General features: G+C 41.1%; 1 protein-coding gene across 4 annotated transcripts in view; it reads left to right on the top strand.

Moving 5' to 3' along the window:
* The window catches only part of TBC1D4 (TBC1 domain family member 4), a 212,674-nt gene that overhangs the window by 133,270 nt on the left and 67,181 nt on the right, over nt 1-12,223 (top strand). For 3 of the 4 annotated variants that reach the window (XM_059684835.1, XM_059684833.1, XM_059684832.1), the window contains exons 2-4: nt 4,318-4,899; nt 6,555-6,644; nt 10,359-10,463. In XM_059684835.1, the coding sequence (XP_059540818.1) occupies nt 4,318-4,899; nt 6,555-6,644; nt 10,359-10,463 (777 nt within the window). The remainder of the gene's footprint in view (nt 1-4,317; nt 4,900-6,554; nt 6,645-10,358; nt 10,464-12,223) is intronic. The other variant, XM_059684834.1, reaches the window with a different exon arrangement.

Here is a 12,223-nt window from a genome sequence, read left to right as displayed (position 1 = left end):
GGAGGGAGGGACAAATCACCACCCTCCTAGAGCTTATATTTTAGCAAATAAGTCATACAAAATGTTAAAGGTGGTAAGTGCTATGGAGAGCAATAAAGTAGGGGGGAAAATCCAGGAAAATGCTGGCTGTGTCAGTGTGTGTGTGTGTGTGTGTGTGTGTGTGTGTGTGTGTGTGTGTGTGTGTGTGTTTTCCAGTGGGTCATATTCAGATGACAAGGACCCTGTACATTTTAAGCGTTAGGTCTGATCAAATAATTGAATTAATACCCGCTCCATTGGGAACTGACCTTTACACCACTTCACAACAGACATTCCCTGTCTTTTAGACCATGTTCCACTTGCCAAGACCATTCCCCTTCCCCTTTAGACCTTCCCAGGATCCGGACCCACCCATAGAATTCTCCTCCCAGAAAAAGCCCACCTAGAGTCCTTTAAAATCTCTGACTTCCATCCCTGGGGACTGATGCCATTTTGGGGCTCAGCCCATCTGGTATCCAGATGACTTAATCTATACTAATAAAAGGGCTGTGGCTGTGACACCGTAACACTGTCATGACAAAACAAGTAGTGCTCTTGAGGGGGGTGAGGGGGGTGGGGGGAAGGGGGAAGGGTGCGAGCTACCAGTGGCAGAGAGTTACCAGAGGGTGGGGCGTGAGCTACTAGCAGCGATGGGTGGGGCAGCCAGCTGAGGCAAGCGGAAGCGGAAGCGAAGTGAGCTACTCGTGCACGATTTCGCTGGGCCTCTAGTAATTTATAATCATTTACCAATTTTGGCCCTCTTCAGGGACCCTTACAGTAAAGTAAGGATCTTGTCTTTTACCCTTAATGAAATGGGGAGCTTGGAGGATTTGCTAGTAACATGACAAGTTTAAAAAGGATCCTTTCGACGTTTAAGAGTAGACTGAAGGGGGCAAGGTACACCAGTTAAAAAGTTTATTGCAATAAACTGGGTGAGAGATGATGAGTGGTACTCCATTGTGTGACTGTACCACATTTTTCTTATCCATTAACTTTTTTCTTCAGTATTATTGACACATGATGTTGTATTAGTTTAAGGTATACAACATAATGATTTGATACATGGATGCACTGTGACATGATTCCCACAATAACTCTAGTTAACATCCATCACCTTAAATTAGCAATTTCAGCTGGTGTGCTGCAAGAATATTTAGAACATGCAATACCTGACTAGTTAGTCAGAGGCACTGACTTCTTTTATCTTAGACTGTCAAATAAAAAAAAAATGACAGTAGCCAACACAATAGTAGCTGTTCCATGTGAATGCCTTGTCTTGCACCATAAATATATAGGTCATATAACAGGGTTGTATCTTATTGGTCACATAATAAGGTTGCATCTGATTGGCTAATTCTTGGTACCAGAAATTAACCAATGATTTTTTTTTAAAAAGTCAGTTTAAAGCAAAAATGGTAGGTAATTAGTATTCTTATATTTTTTGTAAGTAATTCAAAATTATACCTATTTTTTGTCAGATCAGCAAAATATATAATATATTTTTGGTGTGCCACAGAATTTTAGTAATTAGTTTATATGTGCCATGAGATGAAAAAGGTGGAAAATCACTGCTTTACATAGTTACAATATTTTTCTTATGATGAAAACTTTTAAGATCTCTCTTAGCAACTTTCAAATATATAGTAGAGTATCATTATCTACTAGAGGCCTGGTACACAGATTCATGCACTGGTGGGGTCCCTTGGCATGGCCTGCAAGGATCCAGGGAGGAGCTGCTCCCACTCATCCCAACCCCTGCTCATCCTGGTCAGCTGAGCAGCACTCCTGCTGTGGGAGCGCACTGACCACTGGAGGGGGGGGGGGGGGCGGGCAGCTCCTGCGTTGAGCATCTGCCCCCTGGTGGTGAGTGCGCATCATGGTGACCAGTCGACTGGTAGCTTAGGCTTTTATATTTATAAACTAGAAGCCTGATGCATGAAAATTTGTGCAAGAGTAGGCCTTCCTTATCCCAGCTGCTAGCACCGCCTTCCCTCTGGCACCTGGGACCCAGGCTTCCCTCCTCCAGCTGCTGGCAGGCACCTGGGACCCAGGCTGCTTCCCTCCTCCGGCTGCCCACAGGCACCAGGGACCCGGGTCGGCTTCCCTGGGGCCCCAGCTTTGTCAGGAAGGACGTCTGGATGTCCGGAAGGTCGTTTGGCTGTCTGGTCTAATTACCATATCACACTTTTATTATTATAGATGTTACCATGCTATATATTACATCCCCAGAGCTTATTTATCTTTTAACTGGACATTTGTACCTTTGACTACCATTCCCCCCACTGTTGGCTTCTGGCAATCACCAATTTCTTCTGTTTCTATGAGCCCTTTTTGTTTTTGTTCTTGGTTTCCACATATAAGTGAGATCATATAGTATTTGTCTTTGTTTGTCCAATTTACTTTACTTTGCAAAATGCCCTTAAGATCCATCCATGTTGTCCCAAATGGCAGGATTTCCTTCTTTTTTATGGCTAAATAATATTCCATTGTGTGTGTGTGTGTGTGTGTGTGTGTGTATTTCACATTTTCTTTATCCATTTATCTGTTAATAGACACTTAGATTGGTTCCATTTCTTGGCTTTGTAAATAATGTTGCAGTGAATGTGGGAATGCAGATATCTTTTCAAGGTAGTGATTTTGGTTCCTTTGTATATATGCCCAGAAGTAGAATTACTGGGTCATAAGGTAGCTCTATTTGTAATAGTTTGAGAAACGTCCATACTGTTTTCCACAGAGGCTGCAGCAATTTACATTCCCATCAACAGTGCACAAGGGCCCCTTTTTTGCATGTCTGCATCAGCACTTGTCATCACTTGTCTTTTTGATGATACCATTCCAACAGGTGTGAGGTGATGTCTCATTGTGGTTTTTTTTTTTTTAATCCTCACCTGAGGATATTTTTTCCATTGCTTTTTTCAGAGAGAGTAGAAGGGAAGGAGGGCGGGGGGGGAGGGGAGGGGTGAAAGAGAGAGAGAGAAAGAAGAGAGAGAGAAGAAAAGAGAAACATCAGTGTGTGAGAGACAAATCGACTGGTTGCCTCTCGCATGAGCCCTGACTGAGGGTGGGGAGTGGACCTGAAACCCAGGTATGTGCCCTTGACTGGAATCGAATCCAAGACCTTTTGGTGTGCGGGTCAATGCTCTAACCACTTAGCAACACTGGCCAGGGCTCTCATTGTGGTTTTGATTTGCATTTCCCTGATAATTAGGGAGTGTTCACTTGTTGATAAACATTTGTGAGGGTTTTTTTCCCCCTGTTTTGGGGTGCTTTGACTAAGGCTTCTGTGAATATTCATGTACAAGCTTTTATGTGAACATAAATTTTCAGGGCTTTTGGCTAAATCTCAAGATAGTGATAGCAGTGGAATGATTGGATCCTCTAAGCCTGTGTTTAACTCCTAAGAAACTGCTGAACAGTTTTCTAAAGTGGTTGTGCCTTTGTACATTTCCAAATACAATGTATGAAAGTTCCAATTGCTTTACCTCCCAGTGGGCATGTAAGCCATTCTAATAGGTGTGTAATGTTGTCTTACTATGGCTTTAATTTGTATTGTTCCTGATGGCTAATGCTGATGGTGTGTGGTACCAGAAATATATAATATATATTATATATTATATAATATATCCAGATCATAATTTTAATTTGTGATCTGGAAAGTTGAAACTTTGGTTCCTGTTCACCGAGGCTCATAATAACTTTTATTTATTTATTCATGTATTTTCAATCATTACACTTTTAAAAATTTTATCTTTTCCCCTTAATTTTCATTACTCACAATCCTATATACTAGTAATAAAAGGCAAATATGCAAATTGTCCCCTTGGGAGTTCGACCCACTGGGAGTTTGACTGCTCACTATGATGTGCGCTGACCACCAGGGGGCGGCCCGGAACGAAGGCAGCCAGGGGAAGGAAAGCCCCAATCAGCCCTGATTGCAGGCCAGGTTTAGGGATCCACCTGTGCACAAATTTTGTGCACCGGGCCTCTAGTAACTTATAAAATTACTCAAAAGGTAGACTATATGATTTATTAAAGGTTGATAGTGGCCTATATCATTCATGGTTTTGTTGTTTGGAAAATGAATACATTTAAAAGGAGAATGTATAGTATGATATCATTAAATGTCAAATCTTACTTCCAAATCATGATAGTGTAATTTAAATTTGTTTTACATAGGGACTGACTGTTACTTTCTATAGTTTATCATTTGGTAGCATTCTGTGTGATAATAACAGGTCTAGGAAACATACATGATCTCTAAAGAGTTGGCTGAAATGAGTATTGTAAATTATCTTTTAGGTTCCCGATGTTATCAGCAGCATAAGGCAGTTGTCTAAAGCTGCCATGAAAGAGGATGCCAAGCCCAGCAAAGACAATGAGGACGCCTTCTACAACTCCCAGAAGTTCGAAGTCCTGTACTGCGGGAAGGTGACCGTGACCCACAAGAAGGCCCCGTCCAGCCTCATCGACGACTGCATCGAGAAGTTCAGCCTGCACGAGCAGCAGCGCCTCCGGGGCCAGGGCGAGCACGGCCCTGACGCCGCCAACCACCGGGCCGTCTTCGAGGTGGAGGGGCCCAGCTCCCCCGCAGACATTCTGTTGGAGGAAGACGATGACATCCCCGACACCCACCCTGCCTTACCAGCCGTGGCCAGCCAGCCTGCGCTGGCCAGCTCTCGAGGTTGCTTCCCAGAGCGGATTTTGGAGGATTCTGTCTTTGATGACCCGCAGGAGTTCCGCTCCCGGTGCAGCAGCGTCACCGGCCTGCAAAGGAAAGTCCCAGAGAACAGCCACAAACCACAGCCACGAAGGCGACATGCCAGCGCGCCCAGCCACGTGCAGCCCTCGGACTCGGAGAAGAACAGAACCATGCTGTTTCAGGTGCTGCCCGGCAGGGGGCTCTGCGGCTCCTCAGCCCTTGCTAGACAGAAGCACTCATTCTGCAATAATCCAACTTTTATTTCTCCCTTTCTTGGGAAGCAGATAAGGCAGGTGGAGAAAGAAAGGAAAGGAGGGAAGGGCTGAGAGACCGGCGTGGAATGTGGATTGTAAGAAATGAGGGGGCAGGGAGAGATGGAGAGAAAAGCAATTAAAGAAAGGAGATTCCTGGACAGCTAGTGCAAGGCGTAAAAACAGAAGATGACTCTTAATATCATCAGCAATTTGCCTTAGGGGGATTCGTAGATAAAAGTTGCTGTTTTTTTAATAACTGTAGAAAGCCAGTTTTTGTTGTTGTTATTGTTTATGGGAGTCCACAGTGACCTCCAGTCATGACTTCTACTTCATTTGGGACCCTGAAGGGACAGTTTTATCTTTACCTTTTTTTCAATCCTCACCCAAGGGTATGTTCATTGATTTTAGAGGGAGGAAGGGAGAGAAGACATCACTCCCCGGTCAGTAGCCATGTGCCCTGACTGGGAATCAAACCCACAGCTTTTTGTTGTATGGGTTAATGCTCCAACCAACTGAGCCACACAGCCAGGCCCAGAAAGTCAGTTTTCTAGATTATTTAAAGACGTGAATCTGGAGAGTGAGATTAGGCACGGAGGAGAGGAAAAGGAAAAGTCCAGAGGATTATAGGTGTGTTTTCAGATGAGATTATACACAAAAGAGAAGGTTAAAGAAACACCAGAGGTCTCATTATCTACTGGATCAGGGATTAAAATAATTTGGTGCATGCTATATTTATTATAGGTGTAAAAGATTCCGTCTTAATTATAAAATGTTTTTGAAGTTTTACAGGATATCACTTAAAAGAGCTTAATTTGTTACAAAGCCTTGTAGAGGTTCTTTAATCCTGAGTTTGTAAGGTTAGTTTTCTTAAAAAAAAAAAAAGTGTTGCTGTCCTTTATATCCTGTTATAAAGAACCCAGGAAAAGGAAATTCCACAGCATAGCTTGATAAACAGTCCCTGTGTGTAATATTTCCTTCATCAGAAGTTCATGAGTTCTTTAGTTTTGTTCTTTTAAAAAAGTTAATATCACTCTAAGCGTATTATTAAAGTGTCTATCGTCTTGCCTTTGGTGACGTGTTAACTGTTGACCCTCTTCTTTGGGCTGTCGGATTTATTCTTTTTCTTAGCTAGCCACAGTCCATGATGTTAATTTTTCTGAAGAGTTGTTTATTTAAAAAAAATTAATTATCTGTCCAATGGCAAATGGTATATCTTTTTGTTGACCATTTGGGAGAAAGTATGATCATAAATTATAATTAAATAATTGGTATTTTTAGAAAGCACAAAGTAAGGAAAGGTTACATTTTTTTTTGAAGAGACAATCACGTTTAACCTGAAAACAAAAGGTATCTTGTAAATTAAGACCAACTTAATTGTTATGATTTTTAGATAAAAGAAAGAAGTTTTATGAGGCTGCTGATATTTGGAGTTGAAATATTGGTTGGATTGGATGATGAAGCACATGTGAATAAGTATTTCTGGATATAGCATTGAATCTATATTATTAGTTGAATATTTAATTATAAAGTAGGATGTTAGGCCCTTGAGTGTTGAAATTAATTGGAATGTTTTTATTTTTAAGGTTGGGCGGTTTGAGATCAACCTTATCAGTCCAGACACTAAATCAGTTGTGCTGGAAAAGAATTTTAAAGACATCTCTTCCTGTTCGCAGGTATGTATTGAAGTTGATCATAGCTTTGAGGAAACCAACCAAATCTTGTTTCTAAATTAGCCACAAAGTAACTGGGCTTAAACATCTTCAAATTGGGCTATTCTTAAAAAAATTAAAACATTTTATGTGGATTTGTCTTAAATTGAGAGTGTTTGATGTGTTTGTGTCTATGTCAGTAATAAAAGCCTGCTTGGGTTCCTCAGTGTCAGAATAGTTTGTCCTCATTTTCATTAACCCTTTCTCTTCGTACGTCGCTTCATTAAATTCGTCGCACTGTTGGAATTTTTGTGGTGGTGAGTTCTCTTGAAAAATACCTTCTCAGATAGTGTTCCTCCAAGTCTTGGTCACTGGGACTTGTGGGTATCACTGAGTCATGTTTGCTCTTTACACCATAATAGGCAGTAAAAGGGGAACTGGTACTTTCAAATTCTGTTAATGTAAAGCCTAAATTTTGAAAAGAAAATTTTGGTGTATTTTTGTTCTTCTGTTTATTTTAAATTCATAAACTGTGTCTTTGAAACTTGTTTAAATCATTGATACAGTTAAATGTGTACCAGTCATATTAGACACAAACTAGTGTCCTAAATACCATACTGATAATTTAGAATATCTATCCAAAAGTTAGAACTACCTAAATATTTTGTAAACATAGAAAAAAATCGTGAAGATGTTTGAGTAGAGGGAGTATCTAAATCTAAATATGGGCAGGTTAAAAATGCAAGGATGACCCTGGAAGAGAGAGGATTAACTTCTTTCCTAGCAAGGTGACTCAGATATACCTACAGGGACCTGATTTTGTCAAGATCTCTTCCTATGTTTAATGTTGAAAAATCAAGACTTTTTAAAATTGATTTTTAGAGAGAGAGGAAGGGAGAGGGAGAGAGAGGGAGAGAGAGAGAGAAACATTGATGTGAGAGCAAAACATGGATTTGCTGCCTCCTGCATGCCTTCTACTGGGGATCTAGCCTACAACCCGGGCAAGTGCCCTGACCTGGAATTGAACCAGAAACCTTTCAGTGCACGGGGTGATGCTCAACCAACTGAGCCACACTGGTCAGAGCAAGACTGTCTTTAAAAAAAATGTTTTTGGAGTTGGCATTACCATAGGTATGATATTAAGACATTTTCCCCTTTGAAAATGATAAACTTTTGTATATCTTGTTAATTTTTCACTTCAGCCTCAGCTAATGCTGTTTCATTTTGTTCTATTATGTGAATACATAAAATTATGTTGTAAAGGTAAAAATTTTCTACTCTAATAAGAGATAGAAGCAGCATATCTCTATAGGAAGAATATATTCCAAATTTTTAAATTGCCATTTAAAAGACAAAAAATTGAGTAGAAAGGTTATTTACTTTAACGGAAAAAGTATTTATTGAGCATTCTCATAATTATGTTTATTGGGAGTCCCTGCAAGACCCTAAGCTCTGTGAGGGCAGGTGTTTTATTCTGTGGTGTCTTATTATACAGGGCATCAGAAGAAGATGTGTTAAGACAGATCTTAACACTTAGGTATTCAGTAAATGTGAGTGGATATTTATACATGTAGGGCCTTGTGCCAAGTACTGGGGAGAGAGTGGTGTATAAACTAGTGTAGTTACTGCTCCTCTCCCCCCAGAGCACAAAGAATCATCCTAAAAAGTGCTGCTCACCCCACAGTCCCCAAGCCTTTCTGTAAGAAAACTGGCAATGCTCATTGAACAGCCAGAGGGGGAAAAAATAGTTAAAAACAACAACAAAAAACCCAGCCAAGTCCAATATATAAAACTGGCAGGTCAAATGTGGTTTTTGCTTTTTCCTTTCTTTTTTAAAAAGCAACCTTTCTATTCTGACATTCTACACAAAAATATGACAGAAATTTGTGGAAAAGGCCTTTGAATGGAATAATTGTCAGGTTAACCCTTGCTCCTCACTGAGTGGCTCTGCTCTTATTACTTCTTTCCCCAGAATTGAACTGATATCCTGTGGCCACTTCCAGGAATAGGCCTGTTTTTTAACACATGCACACCTACTGAGGTTTCATTCTTTGGAATCTGTAGGACTGTGTCTTTGGCAAGCAAGGGGAACAAGAGAGTGGTTTACGGCACTGAAAATAGTGCCACTACCTGAAACTCACTGAGCTAATGAGGTCCTATGAATTTACCCCATTTAGCACTAAGCTAGTAAAGGATATTCTTTAATCACCAATGAGTTGTACTAGATTGAGCTGACTTTCACCTCATGAATTATAGCCTCACTCCTCACTATAGACTTTTTCCTTTTTATCAGAGTTGATTTCCTTTCATCATATCTGTTGGGTAGCTTGAGCTTATTATTATAAGAACTAGAGGCCCGGTGCACAAAATTCATGCACGGGGGTGTGTGTGGTATCCCTCAGCCCAGCCTGCAACCTCTGCAATCTGGGACACCTCGGGGGATTTCTGACTGCCAGTTTAGGCCTGTGGGATTGGGCCTAAATTGGCAGTTGGACATCCCTCTCACAATCTGGGACCGCTGGCTCCTAACTGCTCACCTTCCTGCTGCCTCTAACTGCCTCTGCCTGCCAGCCTGATCACTCCTAACTGCTTTCCCCTGCCAGCCTGATTGCCCCCTAACTGCTCTCCTCTGCTGGTCTGATTGCCCTTTAACTGCTCTCTCCTGCTGGCCTGATTGGCCCCTAACTGCTCTCCCCTGCCTGCCTGATCACCCCTAACCACCTCTGCCTTGGCCCCCGCCACTGTGGCTTTGGAAGGATGTCCAGGAGACATCCGGTCTAATTAGCATATTACCCTTTTATTAGTATAAATAGTGGTTACCATTTAGCAAGTGTGTCAGGAACTATGATAGATATTTCTTAGTTCCAAATCACAAAAATGTTTTGCAATTAGTGCCATTTCCACGCTTTTATAACAAAAAATGGTGCCTCAGAGGTAATTACTAACAACCCAGAGCAATGCCTCATACCTAGTAAGTGGTTGAACTAAGATTGAAAATCAAATCTGTCTGACTCCAAACCCCTGACCCTGCACACTTTTTTTTTTTTTCTTCTCATTGGGATTTAGGTTGATTGCAGGACAACTTTAAATTTTTGCCTACCTGGCTTTTCAAAATCCCATGCTTGCTATTAAAATAACAAGGTACTGTCTACTAATTGGTATGTATGTATTCAGGCTGACTGAGATTCACAAGTGACTCAGAATTTTTTAGTAAGTGTAGCTGAGTTTATTTAGCTTAGCCTACATTCAGGGAGCACAGTGATTTGTGCATTTGGATAACTGACATCTGCAATAATTTCTTTAATGTATCGTTTTCTAGCGGGTTTGGCTCCTTAAGGTCTATAAGTAGATAAATGTTCTAGTGTTTTTAATGCACACTTTAGGGAATTGTATGCCATTTAATTAAAGCATTGTTAGATGTGGCTTTTTTGATCCTTAGCCTTTTGGAAACAGGGTTTATGATGAATCACCCATTCACTGAGTAGCAGTTCATTATATTTTCCTCCTGTGGCACTGAGTAAACAGTGTTTGTCTGAAATAAAAAAAAAAAGAGTTTTTGGTTTCATCCTTTATTTTATGTATCAAAAGGCCACCATATAAATTTGGTGTGACATTATGTTCCCTGTCACAGTGCTGTAAGAAGACTGGTGGAAGTGTAAAAGCATGGGACTAATGTTGATTTTCATAGCGTTGATTAAAAGGACATATTCCCATAAACACCACTTCTTTCCCTGCCAGGGTATAAAGCATGTGGACCACTTTGGCTTTATCTGTCGGGAGTCCCCAGAGCCTGGGCTGAGCCAGTACATCTGTTACGTGTTCCAGTGTGCCAGTGAATCTCTGGTAAGTGGTGTGATTGTTTCTGCCCAGAATTCCGGCTAACGGGAGGCATGTCTATTATGACCCAAGCCTCACAGAACAGCCATCAGCGGAAAAAAGAAGAGAATACCTAGAAATAGGGTTCTGCTCTTTAAAGAAGCACAAGAATAGGGAAAACAAAAATTGCCATGGTAATTTTCAAGCCGAGATACTTTTTTGAGTTTAGCAAATCCAATCATCTTACCAGAAGTATTTTTTAAAAGTAGGAAAAGACTAATAATAGAAGAGCTGTTACTTTTTTCATTGCTCATGTAAGAATATAAGGAAGGCCACTCACCTCATATTCCCTTAATTGCTATAACATCTCAGAATACATAATGCTTCAGAGAATGATTTTGTTTTATTTCATTAGCCCTGTCCTCATTTTGAAAATACTTCATTCTTTATGGTCTTTAGTCTTCCTTTTCTTTCTTTGGGGTTTGAAAGTCGATTCATGTCTTCAACCCCCTCCACCTTTTATGCGGGCTGTTGGAGTTTGGAAGAAATATGTAAGGCACACTTGGAAATACATCTGAGTGAATAAAAATATATTGATATTTTTCCCTAAAATTTCTTCCTTTTTCTTCTACTTGTGTTATCTTTCCTAACCATTTTAACACAAACCTTTAGATATATCACCATCATTTGAAGAAAGATATTTCCTTAGACATAGAATGATTCTTCCACAAACATTTCTCCCACACACACCTTAGACATACTCCAATGAGCCAGGCAGCAGTCTCTTCATTTTCTCGGTGCATGATCCCGGTGTGGCTCTTGCCTTCCATAGTCGCAGCCTGGAGACTGAGTTTGGGAATAAGGAGGAAATGGAAGTGCATGGACACCAAGCTGCTTTCTGACTAGTGCCTTCTGGGTCTCAACCTTTTCCTCTGGGGATTGTAGTGTTCTTGCCACTGACCTTATTCGAGAGAGGTCCATATGAGTTTTGTTCTCACTAAGTAATTAACCACACCTATGGCAAAGCCAAATGCTGGTATCCAGGTGGCCACTCTGTAATAATTCAGTTCAGGACTTGAGAGAGAAGTTTGAGGGTCGGTGTTACGTAGATGACAGTTGAAGGCATGGAAGTGGATGAGTACCCTGGGGGAAGTAGGAGAGAGAAAGCCAAAGAGAACCAATGACTCAATACTGGGAAGTGCCCACCAAGTAAGAGGTAGGCAGAAAGATAATGGAGGATAATCTGTCACCCACGCCCACTGCTCCACTGCCCCTGCTCAGCCCACTCGTTACTACTCCCTTCTCTGTCCCTCTTTTTGACCTGATTCTTCCACCAGGTTTTGGATCCTTTACTCTCCTCCCTTCCCCAAACCTGTCATATGAGCCATATTTTATTTTGGCAACTCCATTTATCCAACTTCTCAATTTAGACACCACAATGCATTTTCTTCACTTTCTATACCCACTGTTCACCAAATTCTATTAACTCAAGATAGAAATATCCCTTATATCCATCTTGTCTCCCTTTCTTCTCTGTCTGCTCCTTGACTCTGGGCATTTATCTTCTTACACTATTGCATTTGTGTTCTAACTAGACGCCCTGCCACTGGTTTAACCTGTCCTCTAGCCACAGTTTCCTTGCTCACAACATTTCCTCATCAAAAACCAATGTATGCCTCCTTGGTAAGGGACAAAATCTAGATTGTCTAGCATGGCAGAGGGTTGCCTCATTCTCCTTCAGTCCCCACCCTTTCATGACAACATCCTCACACGGGCTGTTCTGTCCC

This window comes from Myotis daubentonii, chromosome 2, assembly GCF_963259705.1.
Source record: "Myotis daubentonii chromosome 2, mMyoDau2.1, whole genome shotgun sequence".
NCBI classification, from domain to species: domain Eukaryota; kingdom Metazoa; phylum Chordata; class Mammalia; order Chiroptera; family Vespertilionidae; genus Myotis; species Myotis daubentonii.
The sequence above is the reverse complement of the archived record's forward strand: the minus strand, read 5'-3'. Positions and strand labels throughout refer to the sequence as shown.